We start from the raw sequence: 25,822 nt of genomic DNA on the forward strand, positions 1-25,822 counted from the left end.
TTTTGTACACATACACACACATAGATACACACATACAGACATCACCTCAATTTGTCGAGCTGAGTCGATTGGTATAGGGAAAAAACACCCAATAGTGGACCCCCTAGTAGTGGAATTTCGTTCTTCCTCTCATAAGGAGTAGAAATTTTCAACATAATAATTCTGCTTGATATCTAATAACAAGTTCTACATCTCCTCTTCACGATACATACATAAAACACTCTAATACATAACGTTATTCGTTGAAATTAACATTTTAAAGTCTGACTGAATTCGCCCTATAGTAGACCGGGGGTCCATAATAGGAAATTGCTTCCCTATAGTCGACACTTCTTTTGATTTTCATGTTTCGTTTCGGGACGTTCTTCTTCCATATTGTGGACCCCCCAAAATATTCCTATAATGGACACTCTTGTGTTTATTTTTTTATGGAGTTGTAAAAAATCATCTCATTTTACTTTCCAAAGCATTTCCACACTGAACGAAAGGTTCTGCCAGTATCTGTATGATTTTTGCTTTACCCCAGCCCCATGCCTTAAATCAGATGATTTCTGAAACACCATCATTCGATTGACTACATGCCGAATTTGAAACAAGTTGTATGAATATCATACTTGAACCGATGCATAATCATTCAAATGATAATAAAAACAAATTTGTTAGGAGATGATCATCATTCAAACATTAACCGAATAAACAGACATTAGCGAAATGAATGTTATTTAAAATGCGATTGCATTTGATATAGTTAATGGGACTTTTCTCACTCAAAACATGTATGAGAAATGAAGCAGATAACCAACCGTTTTTGTTTTAGGTGAATTTTATTGTACCATCGTCCCACACAGTAATAACAGATATTCAGGAATGGAATTGATTAATCTGGAAGTCAATTGCATCACGATTCCGTCACTTCCTTTAGCTGCCAGATACCGCAAATCCTGTATCGGGTTTCGATCCATCAGTGGATCGTTTCCGGTGACTGCCTAGGAAAGGACAACATGTGTAATTCCTTGGCTTAAAGCTGTGGATTCAATTTCAATAGTCATGAACTTACCATCTGTATGAACAAAATAATCGAATCTTCATCATTGAAATAGAACAACAGTATGTTACGTTTCTGCAAAAGATGTTTGACATGCCATCATGACGGTTTCGTAGAAAAATGGTTAACAATGGTAATGTAACGGCGATAAACCTGCAAAGATAAATGTTACTTTAGTTGAGACGGAACCCTTTTTAAACTACATATATCACCTGCATAATTTATGGAAAACGTAGTCACTTACCATTGGATTATTGATTGCGATGCCGCGAGCTTGCCACCTTTACAAATAGCACAACATGACCTATGAATATCTACTAGATGATTTTCCGTATAATGAGGATTCAACGCAGTATCATGCTGTTTGTGAATGATATTTGTTATGGGATGGGAGTGAATAGAAACAGGGTTATTATTATTGTATATTGTAAATACATTTCTGATTAGTTTAAACTAAGAGTGCATAACAGCAGTGAGCGCTGCGCGCAACACTGCTGTCAGCTTTTGATTAACGAATAAACATGACCAGAAGGTCTTTCCATTCGATCACTCAACGAAGATACACGCATTTCTTATTTCTCCCGCGAAAACCCCCAATAGTGATCTGGTGCTTTTCGGCAGTACTTTCTTGTATTTAATAGTGGCGACGAGGAAAATATTGGTTACGGTGCAATAGCATCAATTAAAGTGATTTTTACACGAATTACCGTCGGAGACACCATTCGCTACCAACATCGGTTAGGCAGCCTCGCGTTCCGGAAGAAAAAGGTGTAATTAAAGTGCTAATTGGTTGGCGTCATATCGGTGGTGGCAAGAGTTCTTTTGCCAGCCGAACTGCCATTTGGGTTTTGGCGTGGTTTTTCCCGCAACAAAAGAAAACAAAAGCTATATAAAACATTTTCATTCTTCAGGAATTGTGTGGAATATTACAGTTGTCCGATAAGCTGTTAAGAGTGTTTCTTTTCTACTTCAAACAGAAATTTTTCTTCATTCTACACGGCGGAAGAATTGTGCCGAAAAAATTCAATTCTATTACGGGTGCGCTCCCTTCATTGGACGCACTACGGACAGCGAGAGAAGTTGGACAGCAGCCAAACCATTGTTGCTGCAGTTTTTGTTTCGCCCCGTCCGGAAGGTTAGATTTTTGTTCGTGGCATCAGGTAAGAGTAGCGGATCAAAAGGGTGAGTGAAAATTTGTTTTGGTTTGTGCCAAGATTATAGTAATTGAAATTAATTGAGAAAAGTATTTCCGTGATGTTTTGATGATCGAATTTTTATTATTCATTATTTTGGTTATTGCTGATTTTACTTTTCGCTATTGCCAAAGAATAAGCGCGTAATCAAAGTACAAAAGAAAAAAGTAATTTTATTAAATGGTTGATTGGTGATTTTATTTTTCGCTATTGTCAAAACAGGCGCGTAATCAAAGCTAATGAAAAAAATAAAAAAATTGACGAAAGCGAAGTGGCGTGTCAATTGATAAAATTTAATGAATTTTGCTTAAGTGATTCTATCGTTTGCTTTTAAAAGAAAAGTTGAGCAATTGCATTAAAACTAAAGAAATTCATGTTCATTCATGTTGAAGCATAGTGCGTGAACAATACATTGCTGGCTTTATATCCTAATACCTTGGAAAAAAAAAAGAAGACTCGACAATAGAACAATAATCCCCATTTTAGTATTTAGTTTGCAACATCAATTGTGTTGTGTGTGTTTGTTCCTATTGCAAGCGCAATTGTGTATTATTTTTGCTTCAACGATTTGACAAATATGTCTTACATGATAACTCCCAATATTGAACCCTACCGTAAGAGTCAATCATTTGCTTCTTGGATTAAACGTTTATCGTGCCATTTCCGAGTAAACAAAATCCAGCATAATGAAAGAAAGTACCAGATGTTTATTTTGGGAGGTGACTTTTTATTCAATATTGCAAATGAGCTTTTCCCTACAGATAAATTGTTGGATAACGTTTCTTATGAAATATTAGTTCAAAAACTCAAGGAAAGACTTGATAAAAACAATGTTGACTTTATGGCTTCAATAAAAACCAAATATCCATTTTTTGATTCGGCAAATAATGATTATCCACATAATACGCAAAGTTGTTTTCTTTCTCAACAATTTAGGTACCAAGACGCATCTGCTTGTTCATCGCATCGACAATTTGGAATGGACAGCAACCAAAGGACGGTAGACCAGCGTACCTGTGACTACTGCGGACAACAAGGACACGTGCGAAAAAGGTGCCGTGAACTAAATCCTAGAAGGAGCGATGAAGTTGAGCATGTCGACATGCAAGAATCTTCTCTGGCTCCAGATAACTTGTCCGAGCGTCTGGATAATTTAAAAGAAATTAGTTGTGAATTGGATAACAATGAGCCAAGTGATTCCGTATTGGAGTGTATGGATGTTTCTTCCATCGATAATTTTAGTAGTTCTTGTTTGTTGAATGTCTCTATTGAGAATAATTTGACAAAATTGGAGATTGACAGTGGATTTAGGACAGCTGCTCCAAATTTCAACCAAACATTAAGTAAGAGGTATAATAAATTATTTGAGATAAATAGTTCCAGGGTGACAATTTCTGGTCAACATGATGTTACGGTTGAATTGAATAGGACAAAAGCAATATTTAATCTGCTAGTGCTTGATTGCTATTATCACTTTACTCCATTACAGGGAAAAACGTGGTTGGATGAATTCTTTCCCAACTTTAGAATTTTTTTTGGCGTTTCTTTGCCAGGAAATAATATTCGCCCAAAACAACATAAAGCACTTACTGCAAATATTAAGATTAAATGTGCTGATGTATTGGTCAGAAATTCATGTAATTCTATAGCTAATTGTGAAGCAGATGTGGTTTTAAAAAGTAATTTACCAATTTCAAAACAAGACAATGACTTTCCTTATGATATGAGGCAGAATAATTTTAAAATTTTTGTATTCAATTTCAAAACTCCTAATATATTTTCGTCACAATCTTTATTTGCGAGTTTTATTTCGCAGTTGGTTTTGAATGTGTCAGTTCCAATACAATGTGATAAATTTGTGAAAAGTAATATTATAACTGATGATTCTTTGGTAATTTCCATAGAGACTATAAATGATATATTTCAAAAAAACAGAATTTATTTTACACGCTATTTGTGGCCTAAGAAAACTGACAAACATGGTTTTAAAATGTTTAGAACTAAACCAGATCTCTATGATCTTGACGTGTGTTTATTATTCCAGGACGAAGTGAACATTACGCAGAAATTTCAAGGAGAAATGATTAAACTTGAACGTGTCATTCACAATGGCATCATTGATATGATAAAATCTGTAGAACAAGCGGTTCACTTGTTTGGTTTTGACACGAATTTTGTTGCTGTTTGTGGCGTCTGTTCCAATTTGGCAATCATTCCAAAACATAATATTAATTCAAAATTTTCAAACAGTATACCTACTAAGAAACCATCGGTAGGAAATGATTTCTCTAAAAGGGTGGAGGTAAAGCGAATGTTTAAAATTGACAACTATTTGGTAGTTATAGCTAAATTGGTTATACATTTTGCGAGTTTTTTATTGGACAACGCCACAATGTATGACAATGGTTTCTTACATAAAAGTTGTAAGTTGTACTTGGAAATCCAGATTAGTTTACGTTTAAGCTTTAATGATACGACAATGGTTGGAAATTTTCCTTCTGAAAAAGTCTTCACTTATACATTTAAGGCGTTAATATATTTACTCAAAACGAGAAAGTATAATAAGCATAAATATGGAAAATTGATCGAAGCATATTTTCTAAAAAGTTTTTCTATAAATATTTCACAGATCATGGTTGGAAACGAGGTGACAACCGCTCATTCCACTCAGATCAGAGTCTCCAAAGACGGACACGGAGTTAAGGGTCTGTCGAAGCGGGTAATGCGAGTGGTCGAGACTGGTCGTCCGCTATCGACTGTCAAGATTCCCGAGAATGGTCGACCGTTGCAGACTGCAGCTAAACGCATGATGGAACCCGAACTGAATGAGAGCGATATCTGGCAATTACCGGATCATAGCAACAGTAGCGCCTCGAATCAATACAAGTTAATGAAGAATAAGAATAAGAAAAGAAAATTCTCGTCAGAGCCGGTAGAGCTTTCTGGCCTACCTAGGCGTTCAATAGGATTTGAAAAAGCTAAAGCTGCAAGTGAAATTTATTGTTACTTTATTATTGAATATTTGTTCATTCTGAACTTCTGTTCTTTCCTAAGGGGGAAGAGCTATTGAGATTCTCACGTCCGAATGTGTGAGTGGCGATAAAAGGAAAACAAACACTCCTAGATGGTGCTACTCAGCGAAGTTTGGGTAAAAATGAGTATATTTTCATATATTTTTTGACTCCTTCGCAACCATCGTGATGACTCGATCAATTTTGAGGTTATGAGCAGAAGGAAAACAAACATGTATTTACACATGCCGAATTGCACATCAGTGTGCGAGCGTTAAACGTCACTCATCTCTATTGTATATTGTAAATACATTTCTGATTAGTTTAAACTAAGAGTGCATAACAGCAGTGAGCGCTGCGCGCAACACTGCTGTCAGCTTTCGATTAACGAATAAACATGACCAGAAGGTCTTTCCATTCGATCACTCAACGAAGATACACGCATTTCTTATTTCTCCCGCGAAAACCCCCAATAGTGATCTGGTGCTTTTCGGCAGTACTTTCTTGTATTTAATAATTATTTGGCATGTTAACATTTAACAACTGCATTAAAATACATCAGGTTGAGGTAGAGAATCATCCAAATGGATATTTCATTCAATATTAGGAAACATGAAAATGATAGATCCATGAATGATTTTTCATTCATTACATGGCGGGTGATTTGGCTCAGTGCAATGCCTGTAATCAATAATCATAGGACTGTAAGGTAGGTTCTCCCAATGGAATTTCATAGCAAAATATTTACATTGTGCTGTAATAATGCAAAAACGGCTGGAGGGTCCACTATTGGTTGGGGGTCCACTATTGGGCATTTTACCCTATAACACTATATGGGTCTCCGAGCCTCCTATAAAAAGTTCGGTTTTGGAGCAGTTCTATAGCCTTTCCGTATACTTAGTATACGAGAAATGCAAAACCCAGTTGGAAAATCTCGCTTAACTTTTCAAAAGAACCTAAGCAACATTTTTTTCATCATTTAATTTGAGTATTGCAATTAAAAGCTTTCATGCTGTTCTGTTGATTGCGCTATTCAAATTAATTCATGAAATCAATGTTACTTAGGTCCTTTTGAAAAGTTAAGCGAGAAATGTTTACAACACTCAGGAAAATCGACACATACTTTATGGCAAAAATCCATGTATTTTGAAATATGCATATCATGCGTCGACACATACTTATTTGCATACAAATTCACACATGGATACTATGACCCACATGGAAAGTATGTGTGAACGTACATGCAATGCATGTGGGCACATGGAATATATGTGTCGAAAATATGGAATTCATTTCGCTACCCCCATTGCAAAAATCCATGTGTAAACTCATGAATATAATGCGGAGTTTTTTGTGAGTGAACTGTTTTTTCACCAATGAATGGGTGGAAAAATACACAATTTTTATCCCCAAATAAAATTTGAACATGGGTATTTTTTCACCCATTTGTCAATTTAAAAAGTTACTCCTTTTTGGACAGATCAATAGAACCATAAAACAAGACAACATTTTCAAAACGACTTATCTGCTTTTGTAAACAAAGATTCAAACGACGATTTGACGAATCTGATAGCTCTCCCACGCAAACCAACACCATCAATAGTTAGGTGAAGGATTCCGCTTCCTATTGATGGTGCTGGTTTGCGTGGGAAAGCTATTAGATTCGTCAAATGGTCGTTTGAATCTGTGACCGTTCATTTTCGGGTCACAATAGAATACTTGGTGGCAAGGCCAGTTAGTGGTTTAGCCCAAATAAAACATTGTTATGAATGTCTTGTGTTGTTGTAAATGTCTGAATATTCAATAAATGTCTGTCTCCACTTTTTGTAGTGTTTGAGTGATATTTATTTTGTGTTCAGTAGCTTTTGGTTGATGTCTTCAGATTTGTTATTTATTTTGTTCGTTTCTTTTACTACGACTTTAGTTTATTTATTTATTTAATCAGTTATTTATTCATTTATTTATTTATTTTATTTATTTATATATCAATTTTTCTGTTCACATAGTTTTCTTTATTTACTTATTTTGTGCATTTAATTATTTCTTTACTTATTTATTCATCCATATTTTGTTTATTTTTATTAATTATTGTGCGGAAACAAGTGTTAGGTATTTTAAATTGTTAAGGCTTAGCATGCAGCCAGTGTCAGAGTAAACATGTAAATTAGTATAGGATATCAACCAAAATATTTTGTAGTGTAAGGTTCCTGTTAGTGTTCGTGCATTCATCATCGCAACTACAACCATGATCTATTTCGTGGCCGCCATCATCGTCGTCTGGGGATTGCCTAGTCATCGAATGATAATGAGTAATCGGGAAGGATATAAAAGGATTCCCAGATAGGGATGGTCTCTAGTAAATTTGGTCCGGAGGAGCGAAGAGTGAGTGTCGGTAGACGTGTTAATCCGTTACCATATTAACCGTCTTAAGTTCCGTGTAAGTGAGTAGGACTATCACACAGTGAACAATTAAATCTACTGTAAATCTTACAATAATTGTTAATTATTTAAGAGGTGTATGACTTAAATTAAACCGCAGCCAAGAAAACCGTTGAAATTTAAAACACACCGAAGTTGATAAAAAGTGCATGTCATATGGGAAAATTACCACGAACGGTTAGATTAGTGCACCATTAGTTATCTCTAACTGAACCAATCTCCCGTTTTGGATATACGCATTCGAACAAGTATCAATTGGCGCTCAACGTTAAAATTTATGAGTAAAAAAAGTGTTTTCTTTCAAGGCCTGAAATAAAACCCTTTTTTTAATCGGTCTCCCGGAGAATTTCAATTAATTAAATTAATTTCAATAATCGCGTGGTCGTCAGGTGAAATAAGTGGACAAAAATTTGTTCTCAAAGATTGAAAAATTGAGGATTGTTGCGAGTGATGATAACCAAATACGTAAATGCTGCATGTTTCAAGTGTTGAGTTGAGTTGCAAATTAAAAATTCAAGCCACTTTATTGTTGAGTACTTTATCTGGAACTTCGTCAATTTCAAGTGTTACAAGTTGTCAATTAGCAATAAATTCTTATTTTTTCTATTTTCAATGTAAATAGTGTGTTAAATCATATTATTTTCGTATTTATCAAAAGGAAACAACAGTGTTAGTCTACTTTATTTTTGTTTTTTTTTGTGTGTTTCCTGTGATATATTTATTCAGATGCTTTTATTTAATTATTTATTATAGTGTAAACATATTTCTGCATATTTATTTTTGTTGTTTATAGATTTATTTATTTATTAGATACGTTTATTTTCAACTTATTTATTTATTTATTACAGATTTATTTATTTACACTTATTATATATTGCAAAATTTATTTTTTCATATTTAATAAATAAAGCAAAATGGCTTTTGCTTGTCCTACTTTTGACCAAGCTAGCGAACTACTAATTGGATGGTATCATACCATGCGAGTAGACTTTCTTGAAGTTGATGAACTCGATTGGGAGCTTGAATCACGATCAATTGCAATAGACGACAATCTGAGTTTGACTCAGAAAAGAAAATGGCTACGAGACAGTCTCAAGAAAGAGAAGGAAACGTCAGGTACTAGTACAGTAGGTGTTGTAAAAAGGAGGTGAAACAGGAAATCAAGACATGCATGAAGAAATTCACCGAACTGAAAACAAAATGGGGAATGATTAGCAGTGAAAATGATAGGGAGTTGTATCTTGCTCGTTTACTCCACGTGGGAGCTCGTATAGTAGTGATTTTGAGCTCAGCTAAAGACTCACCAAATCTCCATAGCAATCTACAAAATGTGCTGGTAGAGTTGGTGAGTATTCTTCAGCCAGAGTGCACTAAATCACTTCACAATAAGTCAACGATAGTAACTGAGAATTTAGAAGGGAGTGAGGAATGTTTTGATACAACGCAGGTGGGTGAAAAAGATCCAGACGAAACACAAAACACATCGACTCGTCGTATGACTGTTTTAAGTCAAGACGATCTAGACTGGATTCACTCCCTGCAGGCCAGAATCGCAGATCTTGAATTTGAGCTACAGCGCAGGAACGGAAGGGATGTGGGAACTCAAACGTCGCTTGAGAGTGATATGCCTTTAGAACATTCCAGAGGAAATAACCCAAATCCCATCCACCATCTTAGTTCATTCTCCTGGCCTCATTCACACCCTCAAATTCCTTTTCCATCAGTTAATCATTGTGGTCAAAATCATAGGACAGCATCGCTAGAAACTAGCTCTGCCAATACTTTTAACCATGCTCCTATGAACACAACATTCCCGATTTCCAATAATCCAGATCCCAACAGACCAGCAATTAGTTCCTTTCACCCCCAGTTTGCACAAACAACACAAGCTGTTCCTAGCCAACCTCGATTTCCTAATCCCTATCCTGTGCATCAATATTCAGGGCCATACCAAACTCGCCACACTCTGCCAGTTTCCAAGTGGAACATAGCGAAGTACAGTGGGGATGACCAAGGTCTGAAATTGAATGAGTTCCTGGAGCATGTTCAGGCATTATCGCAAGCGGAGTGTATTTCGAGTCTGTTGTTCGAGTCTGCGGTACACTTGTTCACTGGATCAGCGTTGAAATGGTACATGTCCCAGCGTTCCACTGGTCGGCTCATGAACTGGAAACATCTCGTTTTCGAACTACGTAGAACGTACATGCATCCTGATCTTGACGCTCTGATTAAGATGAAAGTCTATCAGAGACGTCAACAGAAATACGAGTCGTTCCACGAATTCTATTTCGAGATGGAGAAGCTATTTCGCACGATGAGTGGGCAAATTTCGGACGTGGAAAAGATGCAAATTCTTCAACAAAATATGAGGATGGATTACAAGCGACAGATGACCTTCCTCCCTATCGCTGACTTGGAGACCCTAGTAGCGGCTGGTCAGAAACTCGACGCTTTGAACTTTTCCGCTTACAACAAAGTCTTCGGCACGGAGAAAACCGTTCAAGCGGTAAGCAACAAAGAAACAGGAGGGAAAAAGAAACAAAAGAGCGTGTCCGGCCAGCCTGAATCTCATGGATCCAGTCAGACAGCGAGCGTCGGGTCTTCGGTACCGTTTAACCCAAACAGGAACAATCGCGGTTCATCCAATCCTCCATATATCTCTACCACCAAGCCCCAACGTCCAAACAATCAGCACGCTGAGTCTTCAAATGCTCAAATGCGGAATATCGCTTCTAGCTCCCCCGTAGCAGGATCGTCCAGGGCACAGCAACGTCCATCACTTACTCTGGAGGAGGTAGTGAATAACCATTCTCCTCCACCGGATAACACCTGCTACAATTGTGGTAGATTCGGCCATCATACGGTTATGTGTAGACAACCCCGTGGAACTTTCTGTAGTACGTGTGGTCTTCGAGGTTTCCCTACGGACTTCTGCCCGTATTGTTTAAAAAACGGGCCGGCCGCGAACCAAAATCGCCGTCCGCAAGGTCCACAAGCGTAAATCTTCCCCATTCTAACCATGCGCGTACTCCACCGTTTTTCTGGGAGCCCGCTCCACCCAATCTGTACGCAGATTCCACCGATGTTTGCCAAATCACATACCCATACGAAGGCGATAGCCGTCCGCATGTGTCAGTCAGAATCTATGGTCTCCACATCCACGCACTGCTTGATAGCGGTAGCAATTTCACGATAATAAGTGAGAAAGTCTACACGAAATTGAATGTCAAGCGTCTTCATAAACCCCCTCGCAGCATTTCGCTTCGATCCGCAAGCGGAGACCAACTGCAAATCCTCGGTCAAGTGAACCTCCCATTTTTTGTTCATGGAAAGACCCGGATTGTCCCTACCCTCGTGGTCGCAAATCTTTCCGTCGACTGCATATGTGGAATGGACTTCTGGAGGAAGTTCCATATCCAACCCACCATGCTGTCGAACGAACAAGATGCGATTGTTTCCACCCTTGAACATTGTTCAGATGACCCCATTCTGTCTAATGAGGAGAAGAGGTTAATCGAAGAAGTAAAGATGAAATTTCTCCCTGCTCGAGAAGGCAGTCTAACTCTCACTCCACTAGCTCAACACACAATAGTTCTGAAAGAGGAATGGAAAAATCAACCACCCGTTCGGCAGTTTCCATATTGCATGTCGCCTAAAACCCAAGAGCTGGTGGCGGTCGAACTGCAAAGGCTGCTAGACATTGGGATCCTCGAGAGGAGCAATTCGGATTGGTCCCTCAATTGCGTTCCAGTAATCAAACCAAACAAGGTAAGGCTTTGCTTAGACGCGCGCAGAATCAATGAGCGAACTGTGCGTGATGCATACCCTTTGCCCCACCCTGGACGTATTCTTGGCCAACTCCCAAAAGCGAAATTCCTTTCGACGATCGATCTTTCCGAGGCCTTTCTACAAGTCCCTCTCGATCCACAATCGAGAAAATACACGGCGTTCAGTGTGCAGGGCAAAGGGTTGTTCCAGTATACCAGAATGCCATTTGGTCTCATAAACAGTCCCGCCACTCTGGCTAGACTAATGGATAGCGTTCTTGGCCATGGTATACTGGAACCTTACGTTTTTGTGTACCTCGACGATATCGTCGTGGTCACAGAAACGTTTGAGCATCACGTACAGCTCCTCACTGAAATTGCACGTCGTCTAAGCCAAGCCAACCTAAGCATCAATCTGGAGAAGTCTCGCTTCGTAGTCTCTGAGGTCCCATTCCTAGGATATCTGTTGAGCACTAACGGTCTGCGAACTAATCCAGACAAAATACGCCCCATTGTCGAATATGAGCGGCCAACAACAATCACTAAGCTCCGGAGATTCCTAGGAATGGTGAACTACTACCGGAGATTCATCGCGGACTTCAGCGGAGTAACTTCTCCATTGAGTGATTTACTCAAAACCAAATCAAAGGTGATTCATTGGAACGAGGCCGCCGAAGAAGCCTTTTGCAAAATCAAAGAGCTCCTTATCTCCTCACCGATTCTGGGAAGTCCGGATTTTACGAAGGAGTTTGTTATACAAACCGACGCAAGTGACGTCGCTGTAGCGGGAATTCTTACGCAGCAACATGACGGCAGCGAGCGAGTCATCGCATACTTCTCGCACAAACTCACAACGCCGCAAAAGAATTACCATGCCGCCGAAAAGGAAGCACTTGCCGCGATCCTGGCAATTGATGCGTTCCGCGGCTATATCGAGGGGTACCATTTCACCTTAGTCACGGATTCTTCTGCGCTGACTCACATTTTGAAAACCAAATGGAAAGTAGGGTCCAGATGCAGTCGATGGTCGTTGAATCTGCAACAGTTCGATATGACTGTAATACATCGCAAAGGCAAAGACAATGTCGTTGCTGACGCGTTATCCAGAAGTCTAATTGCCGCAGTAGATTCCATCGATTCGCTCTGGTACTCCACCATGGTGGACAAAGTGTTGAGTCAGCCAGAAGATTACGTGGACTTCAAGGTTGAAAACGATCGTTTATTTAAGTTCGTCTCCGTGTGCGATTACCCGTGCGATTCCTGTTTCGAGTGGAAAATAGTTCCCCAAAAGTCGGAAATTCCCGGAATACTAAACGACTGCCACGACTCTTGTTTTCATCCAGGATATGAGCGCACCCTTTCCAGAATCCGTCAAAGGTACTATTGGCCAAAGATGGCTGGAGAAATTCGTTCCTACGTCCAGCAGTGCGGGATTTGCAAGGAGGTAAAACCCTCTTCACGACCGCTTGCACCCGAGATGGGCAATATGAGAATGGCTAGTCGTCCGTGGCAGATCATTTCCGCTGATTATGTCGGTCCACTCCCGCGAAGTCGCAAAGGAAATCAGCACATCCTTGTAGTGGCCGACTATTTTTCAAAGTGGGTGCTGATCCAACCAGTCCGAAGCATCAGCAGTTCGAGTCTCTGCACTATCCTCAAAGAGCAGTGGATCCTCCGAAACTCGGCGCCGGAGATAATAATCACCGATAACGGTAGCTGTTTTACCTCTAAGGAGTTCAAAGAGCTCCTGGACCAGTTCCAAATCACGCATTGGCTCAATTCCAGGTACCATTCCCAGGCGAACCCTGTGGAAAGAGTCAACCGCACGATTAACGGGGCCATTCGCACCTACGTGAAAGAGGACCAACGGCTCTGGGATACTCGAACTGCTGAAATAGAGATGCTGCTCAACACAAGTGTGCATGCTTCGACTGGGTTCACACCTTTCTTCGTAACGCACGGACACGAACTTTCGGAGTCTGGAATGGATCATAAAAGGACACGACACGAAAACAATCTCACGTCCGACGAGCATGACGAACGCAGAAAAAAAGTTCTCTAGAATCTACGAATTAGTCTGCAAAAATTTAGAAAAAGCTCATAAAACGTCTCAACAACACTATAATTTACGTCATCGTTCGTTTGCAAAGTCGTTCGTGGATGGTCAACTCGTGTACCGCCGAAACATGAAAAACTCCAATGCTGCAGAGCACTACAACTCGAAATACGGACCACAATTTCTTCCTTGCCGTGTTAAGAAAAAGATTGGCTCGTCCTCATACGAATTAGAGGATGCGAATGGCAAAAGTCTTGGAGTCTGGCCTGCAGTCCATCTGAAACCCGGATAAATAGTCGCTGTTGTGTAGAGTAAATAAACCCTCCCATTCACCAAATTGTGTCCTGTTTGTTATGAGCACTAAAAGTGAGTCAAACGATTATCGTTTTGTGGTCTGCATTATTCGATTTACACTAGTCATTTCCAAATAACCATGTCAAAGTACCTAAAATAGAAAAGGAAAGCAATTAATAGATAAATAAAAAACCAAAAAAAATAGAAAAATATCCATAAGCATTAGTGTCGTCTCGTCAGTTGTCTCGTTTGTCTAGCCATCGTCATAGTTATTGAGTTCATCGACAATAGTCAAACGTAAACACACGAACAATAGGTATATACGGTAAATGCGTATAAGCCGGTATCCATGTCGGACTTTTTCAGTGGATACACCTTAATAGGAATTATACCATTCTTCGTAATTTCTACCCTTTATCACTTGCGGAAGCAAGCGAGTACTCAGAAATTACGATTTGAGTGGGTATAATTCCTTTCCAAATAAGTAGTCATAGTCACTCTATCCTAGGAGAGTGACGATATGACAAACTAATTATAGGGCGCCCTACCATCGTAAGATAGTTTATAATGCTAGATAATAAGGCAAGCTTGAATGAAAACTTGAGTGAATGAATGAGAGAGTGTGAATGAGTTGGTGGAGTATGAATGGGATGACTGAATGAATTTGAATGAATGAGGTAGTGTAATAAGTGTTTATTGTCCAAGGCGAAGCTTGTGACGGAAAATTTTGAAAGAGACGTTGCTGAAAGTTTGGTCTCTACAGTAATTTAAAATCAGCAAAAAGTTGAGGTGAGAATGTTTAGTTTGTAGTTGAACTCAACAACTGGGACGGTAGCCTATAAACGCATTTAATCTGACGCACAATAGAACAATCACTCCATTCAATCGAAGCAACTCAAATCCACTTTTCCTCTGACTTTGACAATTCCCTGGTGCTACCCGCGAAAACGGTGGACAGACTCACTCTACTAGATTCATGCAATTTTGTTGAAAAGAGTTCCTCTGGATTCCACGACAAATCATTCAACTAATTGAATCTGAATCTGGTAGAGCAGTAGTCGCATCCGATGGACAGGCTCACTGTACTAGAATCAAATAATTCATCGAACAGAGCTCCTCTGCCCCGCACGAAAAATCATTCGATGAATTGTAACTGATTCTGGTAGAGCAGTAGTCGCATCTCGTGAGGATAGCCCAGGAAGAAAAAAAAACACTTTGTTTTTTTTTTACCCCGACTCCGGGAAGATTGTGACCGTTCATTTTCGGGTCACAATAGAATACTTGGTGGCAAGGCCAGTTAGTGGTTTAGCCCAAATAAAACATTGTTATGAATGTCTTGTGTTGTTGTAAATGTCTGAATATTCAATAAATGTCTGTCTCCACTTTTTGTAGTGTTTGAGTGATATTTATTTTGTGTTCAGTAGCTTTTGGTTGATGTCTTCAGATTTGTTATTTATTTTGTTCGTTTCTTTTACTCCGACTTTAGTTTATTTATTTATTTATTTATTTATTTATTTTTTCATTAATTTATTTATTTATTTTTATTTATTTATATATCAATTTTTCTGTTCACATAGTTTTCTTTATTTACTTATTTTGTGCATTTAATTATTTCTTTACTTATTTATTCATCCATATTTTGTTTATTTTTATTAATTATTGTGCGGAAACAAGTGTTAGGGTATTTTAAATTGTTAAGGCTTAGCATGCAGCCAGTGTCGGAGTAAACATGTAAATTAGTATAGGATATCAACCAAAATATTTTGTAGTGTAAGGTTCCTGTTAGTGTTCGTGCATTCATCATCGCAACTACAACCATGATCTATTTCGTGGCCGCCATCATCGTCGTCTGGGGATTGCCTAGTCATCGAATGATAATGAGTAATCGGCAAGGATATAAAAAGGGATTCCCCAGATAGGGATGGTCTCTAGTAAATTTGGTCCGGAGGAGCGAAGAGTGAGTGTCGGTAGACGTGTTAATCCGTTACCATATTAACCGTCTTAAGTTCCGTGTAAGTGAGTAGGACTATCACACAGTGAACAATTAAATCTACTGTAAATCTTACAATAATTGTTAATTATTTAAGAGGTGTATGACTTAAATTAAACCGCAGCCAAGAAAACCGTTGAAATTTAAAACACACCGAAGTTGATAAAAAGTGCATGTCATATGGGAAAATTACCACGAACGGTTAGATTAGTGCACCATTAGTTATCTCTAACTGAACCAATCTCCCGTTTTGACTATACGCATTCGAACAATGATCAAGCGAGCAACGTGGTATTCTAAAAAACTGCGGTGAAAGAACATTAAGTAACAGTGGTCGAGCAGACACAAAAATTAGCTAGAAGTGCTGAAAACAAATGTTTTAGTGGAGTCTGTGGCTATATAGTCCGTGTCCGTGCATGCTCGCTTGAAGGACCACTCGTAATCGCGCGTGTTAGTGTACCGCTCCCCGGACCTGGAACAATGGCCCACGTTACTATGGCCTTACCGACTGAAGAACAAATTTGCTGGTGAATTGTTAGTAAAGCTAAAGCCCTTCCCAGTGAAAAGAAGAGAAAGAAGGAGAAATGCCCAAGTGTCCCAAGTTCCCCGAGATCCAGATATCGACGACATCAACCTGCAAGCATGCCAACGGTTCCTGCATCGGCCGCAACGGTGAGCTCCCTATGAAGAAAATTTAATGAAATAAAAACCTAAAGTGAAATCGTTGAAATTAGCTTTAATAAAACTGTATGGCCTACTAAACCCTATCTGTTTATTTGTTCCTAAATTTTATTATAAAGAAATCTTGTTCTCCGCCATTTTGTTTTGTATCTTCCGCCTTGCCACCAATTATTAGAAGAAATATCCGGGAGAATCGAGTTGGAAAACGACCCTGAAGTGAAACCGTGTTGAGGACCACTGCTCCTATGGTGATACCATTACAGGGGTTCTCAACCGGTTTCCACAAAGTTTCACTTAGTATCAAATCTTTGCTTACAAAAGCAGATAAGTCGTTTTGAAAGTTTTGTCTTGAAAAAATATATATATTTTTACTCATTAATGGGGCTTAGCCAGTAACCGTGTATATACATGGTGGCACCCTGTAGTAAATTTTACTTCGAATTTAATCATAAACTGAGACGTAAATAACTTGCTAGACCGGCTACATGCGCAGTGCTTGAAATCGTTTGACTGACCGCCGAATTCGAGTAATCACTGATCTAGAGTTGAAGTTCATTGTGTTTGGAAGCCACGCCAAGTTTTGTTTGTCGCGAAAAAGTTATAAAACAGTGCAAAATAATCTAATAAACAGTTTCGGCTACTATCAATTGGTAAGTACATTATTTTACTAAATGTAGTCGGCGGGAATTTCAACCCGAAATTGGGTATTAAGCGAGAAAAGCTTACACCGGTTGGAATACAAAATTGCTTCTTCATCGTCACGATTATGAATGGCGAAATCGCAAAAAAAAAAACGTGCACTTGAGAAAGGTCGCTTCGAAATTGGGCGGTCTGGTTTGAGTAATATATAGTTTGAAAGTTTGCGGCTCGATATAGTAACCGAATAAGACAAATTAAAATATTAGAATAAGCATTGCAAACAAAAACATACAAAACCCGATTGAGTTAGCTGACCGTGCGGCGTTTGCCTGTTTTAAAATGGCGTATTGCATACATAGTTGGATTAACTGCTTAGAACTTGAAGGTCAGTGATAATGGTAGCTCCTGTGGGATATGTAACACGAGTGAGCCTTACAATATTTTATTCATATTTTTTTTGTTTGCGTACAAGTTATATAATATAGTAATGTTTTAGAGCGTATTTACTTAAACCAAACAGTGTTGCCGTATAAGAATTAACATATACAAAATACAGGTGTACTCAAATTTTATAAACGTAGCAAACTTGATGACTAATACTGCAGCGTACGTTCGCTTATTGGGTTTTCTTTAGTTGGGGACCGCTTCTCGACTATTCATCACATTCAAAGTAATTGTTACTTTATTTTCACTAATGAATTTAAAATTAGGCATTTTCATCGGCCGTACTCGATTCGTATTTTTACCCTAACTTTTGAGTCCATAGTCCGCACAGCCAAGTTTCAATATGAAATGTGATGGAATGATAAGAAACGATTCCCATTTGAATGCAACCAATTTGGTTGAGAATAGGTGCCAAAAAATAGCTAGACTATTTACGCGCTTTTTGTATAAAATATAGTATTTTGACCATAATTTGTGAACCCAAAGTTTAATGTCACGTGTGTTTGGGGGAGCATTAATAGGATTTTCCATTAAATGCAGCTACCGTGGAGGCACCATATTTGACGCAGTTAAGAAAATTTTAAAAAGAATCATTATTTAAAAAATAATTCCAATATGGATTCGCTTAATATTCTGCATAACGAGCTTACTACTATTATAGAATGTGTAGAAATAATGAAACTTCGAAATATAAGTTTATTTTTTAGTTTTTTAATCTGTTTTTATGTAGTACTTGAGGTACCCAACTTGACGCACTAATTTTACTATGTTCCTTATTTGACGCAAAGTTGTTCCTAATTTGACGCACTTTAAAACTATGTTAAAACTCAATCAATTAAATGCCTTTTTTTTTATTATATAAAAACAGTGACAGACAGTGTAATAGAATTTGGTACGATATAAAATAAAAAGTTTATTAATTATACAAAGAGGCATTTTTTTTAATTGTTCAGTTGTTCTGCAAGTTATATGCTCTGTGGCATGTAAGTGTTTTGTTAGTTTCATGAACCCTGCACATCATTCAAAATGCTTCTTATTTAGGTGTTAGAATCATGTCAAAATATATATTTACGGGAAAATTAACTTTTACATTTCATTACATAACCAGCCTACCATGGTCTGTTGTATTTATAATAAAAACATAACTTTCTTTGGTAATCTGCAATTTTGAATCTATAAACTGAGAAGTTCATATAGCTTCTGTCTAAACTGAGAAGGATACAGAAATCGCAACTTGTATATGAACGCTTTTAGAACCACATTGAAGCTACCAATCTGCAAGTGTTACGTGACCGGCAGATATATCTAAAAACATATGAGCTGCCCATCTATATACATTTTTTCAATAAACTATTAACATAAACTGAAGCTTATATGAGAAAGGCAGCCATATTTTTGTTTGATTTCATATTCAGGGTTGCACGACTAGTAGCGACAGGAAAGCGACAGAGTAACAAATTGAAAATGTGTTCATTGTTTTGGTTTGTTAGAATTTCGTACAAAGGAAGTAAATTGAATTATATGATACTAATTTATATTAAAATATTGTTTTCCCGCAAGAATTCTAGCATATAAAAACAGCATAATTACCAAATACCTGTAAGAAACGAGTCAAATAAACGCATCAAAATCGAAGGCAGCATAAGGCATACTATCATGGGCTGGACACTTAGTGGAATGATCCATTGTTGATATTTAAAGTAGTTGAGAGTTAGTTAAAACTTAATGAATACATATTGCTTTTCCTAATACTATTATTGAGGTTTATTAGCACTGCCTTGTCTATTCGTATGATAAAATTAATTAGGAACATCACAATGCATTGTGAGCCTAATTTGACGCAGAACATTTTGGGTTGAAAAATGCGTTCGAATGTTGCAATGTTCAACGTAAAAGGTAAAGCTTACTCATAATGCTCAGCTGTTTGTAGGTAGTGGTAAAAGATTCTCACAAAAGTTATTTTGCGTGGAAAAATGATCATTCGATCCTTAGCATTGTGGCTAAGAAAGAAAAAAATTGACGCATTTTGAGTATGACTTCCATATATTTTATTCGGGTACGTGGATTCTTCATCAATAATATGCTTTTTATGCCATATATGCAAAGAAGAAGAGCAAATAAAGCCATCTAGCTTGATTCGTTGATATATTTTTGGCGAAAATAGGTTTTCTGCATCATTTGATTTGAGAGTGCGCCAAGTTTGGACCTGCGTCAAATATGGTGCTTCCACGGTAGTTGCGAACAAATTGGATAAGGATAAGTGCCAAAAATGAGTTAGATTTTGTGCACTCAAACACATATACAGCACCCCAATTTGCCGACCATAGACGATCGGTATATAATAATATGGACCTCTGAGCCATCTTAAATATGTTTGTTTTTGGAGCGAACATATAGCCTTTCGGTACACTTCGTGTCCGATAGAGACAAAAAGACAAACGGACTTCCACGGAAAAGTTCTTGAAGCGAGAAGTTTGTGAACATGTTCTAGTAAAAATAATTGATTCCCCCGTAACGCTGGGTAGACACCTTTGCGTGGTGTGTTACGGTGTAAGATCTACCACGGTCACATTGTCAGCTACAGGCAAATCCTGACCCAACGAATACCTTCCCCAATATCCAACTCCGCGGTACTTATGAGGGTGTCGCTGAGTCGGGGGCCTCTCGTTAAGTAAGTACTACACAAACACTTCCTTCCCCTCCCAAGTTACGGTGAAGATGAGCGTGGCCTGGAGTAGTAATCCTCATGCTTTTGTGATTTTAATCCTAGATTGAAATCAAGGACCACACCCACCTTTATTTCTGATAGCAATCTGAATAAGGATTTCAAAAGAAAAACATGAGTATCACTAGTATCCAATCTACGAACTGCCGTTATACGCATAACTGTCCCATGTAAATAGGGAAACCCAGCAAACATGGGACAAATATGCGTATGACGGCAGCGAAGTACACCGTAACTATGCTATGCTATGCTATGTTCTAGAGAAAATAATTGACACATGGAAATAAGATTGAATATATAGTACAACCCTATTTCAGTCCTTCCCATTCCAGGTACGTTCATGTTTCTCCAAATAATCATATTTTGTATGAATATGACACTAATATATTAATTTGAATTCATATAAGCCTATGATAAAATTTCAATATACAAAAAAAGTAAAAGGTTGTATCAGAGACACGACCGTAAAATCAGCGTAGAATAACGTATTAGAGTGCAGTTACTCAGTACAGTAATTACAGGTTCCTTGCCTTTAATCATTTTTTGAATTTGATTTTTAACATTTATCAATTCACGCGCCAGATGACTATTAGCCTAAGTAAAGGCAATTAACTGTGTATAACAAGTTTTCAACAGTGCCTGACGAAATTTAATTTTCAATAGTTAAGCGCCTATATTCAATTGTTTTTAATACTTGTGCAAAATCTGACAGACTTGTGCAAAATCGGTTGGAAGATGGCTGAGTTTTAGCCCATACTTCCTGACCACTTTTCGTGACGGTCTCAAATTTGATTCTGCAAAATGACCCCCCTATGTTTTCCGGAACGACGTATTCTACGTCAAAAACCCATTTTAAACCCCCTCCCACAACCTAGATACGTCCCATATTGTTAAAATAATCATATTGTAAATTATATTATGCATCGAAAAAAAAATTGATGAAAAAAAAAACTCCGGATAATCGAGTCTAAAATTCCGGATAGTCGAACCCCGGATAATCGCGTCCGACCTGTAGGTAAAATTGGAGATCGACAAATTCGGATCAATACTGTATAACGTAGAAATCAAAATCTATGTACTTTTCTGGTGAATTCCACTTGAAATAAAGGTAGGGTTAGGCGGGGCAAGATGGGTCACGGGGTAAGATGGGTCACGGGGTAAGATGGGTCAGGGCCGTTTTTAAGCATCGTATACATTTTAATGTGGAGATTATGACTTTGTAGAAGGAATTATTTGGTTCTACTTTATTGCACTCGATTTGATGATAAAATTTCATTTTGGAAGAGCATGACAAGGTAAATTATTTTTCAGCATTGTTTCTTATGTGAAACACATTTTCTATAGAACGTGTAATCTCGTCGAGTAATCCAAAATTAAAACATTTTTAGTAATATAGTGAAAGTATTATAAGTAATGTAGGCGATGTTGTACTAACTGCATTGAAATACATAAATTTGATCGAAAATTAGACATTCTAACACGAACTTGCAAATGGGGCAAGATGGGTCAACACATACTAAAGGACATAGTTCGTATTCAAAACATATATTTCATTGCTGATGTAATCATTTTAAGGTTACTTTTGAGCATAATGATGTTGATTTGTTAATTAAAAATGTATATTTTTGTCTTTAAAAAAGCAATACTCGGACGGCTTGTTTTCATAAGAAATTACAGACATTTTTAAATGTAGTACCATTTCTTAATCCGAGGCTTTAGAATCCTTTTTTATTCAATGACATCATTGGCATTAAACTCATCTATCTGTGTGTAATTTAATATTGTGAATAAAGACAATATTAATTGCAGAATTTAAAGATGACCCATCTTGCCCCGCTGTTTGACCCATCTTGCCCCGGCATTTTTTGATTGACAGAAAAATAGACCTCTACTTTAATGACTCAAAATTAAATAAAAAGTAGAATTTTTGTTATTTCATAACGCTGGCTTACAGATTATGAGCTATTCTTATAGATCCACGTTGAAAAGCTACATTAAAATGTTTCTATTTTGAGCCATTGAGAGTTCGCCTTGGGTGAGCCATCTTGCCCCATCCTACCCTATGGAAAATATTATATGAGTGGGGTACTTTGCTGAGCGGATATTTATCACCACTCGCTAATGAAGAGTTATGCTCTGTTTGATGCGTTCATATGGTTCACATGCTGTTTGATTGTAATTTACCATTGACCACCTTTTTAAGAAGATTGTAATCTTTCATATAGTTATTTAAATATTTCTTATACCGTGACCTGCCCTAATTCCGCGCATTGCCTAATACCGTGGTTGTCATCCTAACTGGTGAATATGGAGACAGTGTAAAATAATCGAAATTTTTTATTGAAGTCCAATTTTCTTCATTTGTCAGTTCACTTCCGACACATTCATAGTCGGCTCTGGACAGTCAATATTCAGTTGAATATTAGTCATTGAATATTTATGCACATTTTACAATCTGATAAATTATCTGAAATCTGAACACGTTTCAAATGAGTAAAGTGATTTATCACACAGGAGTGAATCCGATTTTCATCCGCGAGGCACTTTCAGCGGTAAACATCAACATAAACAATGCTAATTATAGTGGTGTCCAATGAGCAGCTCGAAGTAGCTCGAAGTTGTTCCCGTCCTGCTCGTTCTTTTTTGTCAACAAATGCGCATGAGCAGGACAGGGATAAACTTCGAGCTACTTCAAGCTCTCATTGGACAGCATTTATGTTTTTTTCTGCACGTAGTAAACACATTCAGTGACAGTCGAATGAATGAGTTCATGGAGTAGTCGTCTGACTACGTCATTCTATGTTTTGAATATTCATGCGATGTTTGTCAAAATTCGGACCGAAGTTGCTTCATGAAGATGAATATTTTAAGCTCTGTATGGAGATACTGTCTATCATACACATCACATTATTTGATTAAATGCACAACAAATATATTGCAGAAAATGGTAGGTAAATACCGGTTTGTTTTGCTTTTTCTCCTGATGAATATAAATCAAAAACAATTCAGCATCAACAACAACAATTGTGGGCCCTCCTTAGCCGTGCGGTAAGACGCGCGGCTACAAAGCAAGACCATGCTGAGGGTGGCTGGGTTCGATTCCCGGTGCCGGTCTAGGCAATTTTCGGATTGGAAATTGTCTCGTCTTCCCTGGGCATAAAAGTATAATTGTGTTAGCCTCATGATATACGAATGCAAAAATGGTAACTTGGCTTAGAAACCATAACTGTGGAAGTGCTTACTAAGCTGCAAGGCGGCTCTGTCCCAGTGTGGGGATGTAATGCCAATAAGAAGAAGAAGAAGAAGAAGAAGAACAACAATTAATTAATGTTCGAGTTTTGAGAAGCAGTCTCTTTTCGTGATTTTTTACGAATAATCAAAATCAATCAATATTAGATATCAGCTAAACATAGAGAAAAAGGTATATTTGCCGATTGTAGGTACGACATTTCGCGGTAAAACATTCCGCGGTTAACCATTTCGCGGTGTACCAGTTCGCGGTCTACCACTTCACGTTCAGTATCATATCGCGGTATAACATTTCGCGGTTTATACAGTTTGGCGGTACACCTGATTCTTTTTTTACACGGGTGGGTTTTAGTTGATTATGACCTTTAGCGTTGATGAAACTATGAGTTAACTCCATGCAAAAATTCACAAAAAATCAAAGAAAATTCAGGTGGTATTTAAAAAGCTGTGAAAAATCAGGTTAACCGGGAAATTAAAGAATACCAACCGTGTAAAAAATATATTGGGTGTATACCATTCCGCGGTTAGTACTATTCCGCGGTGAAACTTTTCGCGGTCAATACCAATTTGCAGGTTTCATTTTACTAATGTTACGTAGTTCAATAATGTGTTTTTTAGCTTTGTAAAGCCTCAAAATTCACCTAATTATTATGTAAAGCGAATAATCATTGACAATAGACTCATATAAATTCAAATCCCAACAAAAAAATGTTTTGAAGCAAAACATATTTGCAAATACGACTACCGCCACCGCACCGGGGGTGACAATTGGTCTGGGGGTGAGAATGGGTCATCGCTTTCACCAGCAGTCTGGAAGTCGAAGAGCAAAATCATCCAAAAAGGTCTCTTATATTTTATAGTCTTCTTGCCCTCAGATGCATTCAATCCAATCTACAAGCATTCTAAGTGGTTGAAACAGTGACCCATTCTCACCCCCATTTGACCCATTGTCACCCCCGACGACGGTATGTAAAGAATGCGAAACAACACACTTCGCCTTATACCGGGCAAATGCAAACATTTAAGGAAAGCAAAACATAACATTTTGCTTTATACCAGGCAAATGCAAACATTTAAAGAAGGCAAAACAACATATTTTGCCTTATACCGGACAAATGCAAATATTTGAAGAAAACAAAACAACACATTTTGCCTTATACCTGGCAAATGCAAATATTTAAAGAAGGCAAAACATCACAATTTGCCTTATACCGGGCAAATGCGAACATTTAAAGAAGACGAAACAACACATTTTGTCTTATACCGGGAAAATGCGAACATTTGAAGAAGACAGCACATGATATTTCGCCTAATACCGGTTAACATTTAAGGAAGATACATTTTGCCTTATGAATAATTTTCAGTCATTCTATCTTCTGAGATGTACCAGAATACCATAGCCTTTTAAGGCAGCGGTTCTCAACCTTTTTCTTAAGAGGTACCCCTTCGAACTTTTGCATAAATTGAGGTACCCCATCTTAAAAGTAAGCTTCTGCCTTTCTTCATAAGAGGCTTATGAGCGTCTTGAATGCCAGCTTTCGAGCCACTTAAACGAAGGTTTTCTTTGCATATTGAAAGGACGTTTCTGAGACTCATGAAAAAATGCTTCCAAGCCTCTTGAAAGAAGAAATCCGAGCTCCTTGAAGCGAGGCTTTCGAGCTAGTTGTAAGCAGGCTTCCGAGCCTCTTAAAAGGAGACTTACGGAGCCTCTTACAAGCTTACAGGCCTCTTGGAAGAAACCTTCCGAGCCTCTTGAAAGGAGCGCTCCGAGCTTTTTGGAAGAAGACTTCCGACTCTTTTAAAAGGAGGCTGCCGAGCATCTTGAAATGAGGCTTTCGGGCCTCTTAAAATGAAGCTTCTGGGTCTCTTGAAAGCATCTTGAAAAAAGGCTTTCAAGCCTCTTGAAAGCAGACTTCCGAGCTTCTTAAAAGAAGGCTTACGATCCTCTTGAAAGAAGGCTTCCGAGCCTCTTGAAAGGAGGCTGCCGAGCCTCTTAAAAGAAGGCTTCCAATCCTCTTGAAAAGAGCTTTTCGAGCATTTTAAAAAGAACTTTCCGAGCCTCTTGAAAGGGGCCTTCCGACCTTTTTGAAAGAAGCCTTCCGACCTTTTTGAAAGAAGCCTTCCGACTCTCTTAAAAGGAGCCGTCCAAGCCTTTTGAAACAAGTCATCCAGGCCTCTTGCAAGGAGGTTTCCGAGTCTTGAAAGCAGGCTTGCAGGTTTTTTTAAAAGAGTCTTCTGAGCTTCTTAAAAGGAGCTGTTTGGAAGAAGACTTCCGAGAAGCGTAGAAGG

The 25,822-nt window shown here is 38.1% G+C and overlaps 3 protein-coding genes and 1 long non-coding RNA gene across 6 annotated transcripts in view; 3 read left to right on the forward strand and 1 right to left on the reverse strand.

Moving 5' to 3' along the window:
• Nucleotides 1-825: 825 nt before the first annotated feature.
• On the reverse strand, nt 826-1,376 carry LOC134215909 (uncharacterized). Its single transcript, XR_009980358.1, has 3 exons — nt 1,258-1,376; nt 1,058-1,198; nt 826-986 (listed from the first exon to the last, which is right to left on the reverse strand). It is a non-coding gene; the product is annotated as an uncharacterized LOC134215909 (long non-coding RNA).
• A 223-nt stretch (nt 1,377-1,599) lies between these two features.
• On the forward strand, nt 1,600-5,308 carry LOC134209554 (uncharacterized). Its single transcript, XM_062685540.1, has 2 exons — nt 1,600-2,205; nt 3,175-5,308. Exon 2 carries the CDS (start codon nt 3,218-3,220, stop codon nt 5,306-5,308), a length of 2,091 nt encoding a protein of 696 aa, XP_062541524.1. The 5' UTR covers nt 1,600-2,205; nt 3,175-3,217.
• Nucleotides 5,309-16,437: 11,129 nt separating this feature from the next.
• Nucleotides 16,438-25,822, forward strand: part of LOC134209555 (uncharacterized) — a 41,441-nt gene continuing 32,056 nt past the window's right edge. The window contains exon 1 of the mRNA XM_062685541.1: nt 16,438-16,467. Coding sequence (XP_062541525.1) covers nt 16,438-16,467 — 30 coding nt within the window. The remainder of the gene's footprint in view (nt 16,468-25,822) is intronic.
• The window catches only part of LOC134211681 (heterogeneous nuclear ribonucleoprotein K), a 78,411-nt gene continuing 69,557 nt past the window's right edge, over nt 16,969-25,822 (forward strand). For all 3 annotated transcript variants that reach the window (XM_062688807.1, XM_062688808.1, XM_062688809.1), the window contains exon 1: nt 16,969-17,126. The gene's annotated coding sequence lies outside the window, so the exon portion shown is untranslated. The remainder of the gene's footprint in view (nt 17,127-25,822) is intronic.

This window comes from Armigeres subalbatus, chromosome 2 (genome assembly GCF_024139115.2).
Source record: "Armigeres subalbatus isolate Guangzhou_Male chromosome 2, GZ_Asu_2, whole genome shotgun sequence".
Taxonomy (NCBI): Eukaryota; Metazoa; Arthropoda; class Insecta; order Diptera; family Culicidae; genus Armigeres; species Armigeres subalbatus.

Excerpts from the sequence above, each read along its gene's own strand:
- LOC134209554 (XM_062685540.1), top strand. The coding sequence starts at position 3,218 with ATGGACAGCAACCAAAGGACGGTAGACCAGCGTACCTGTGACTACTGC.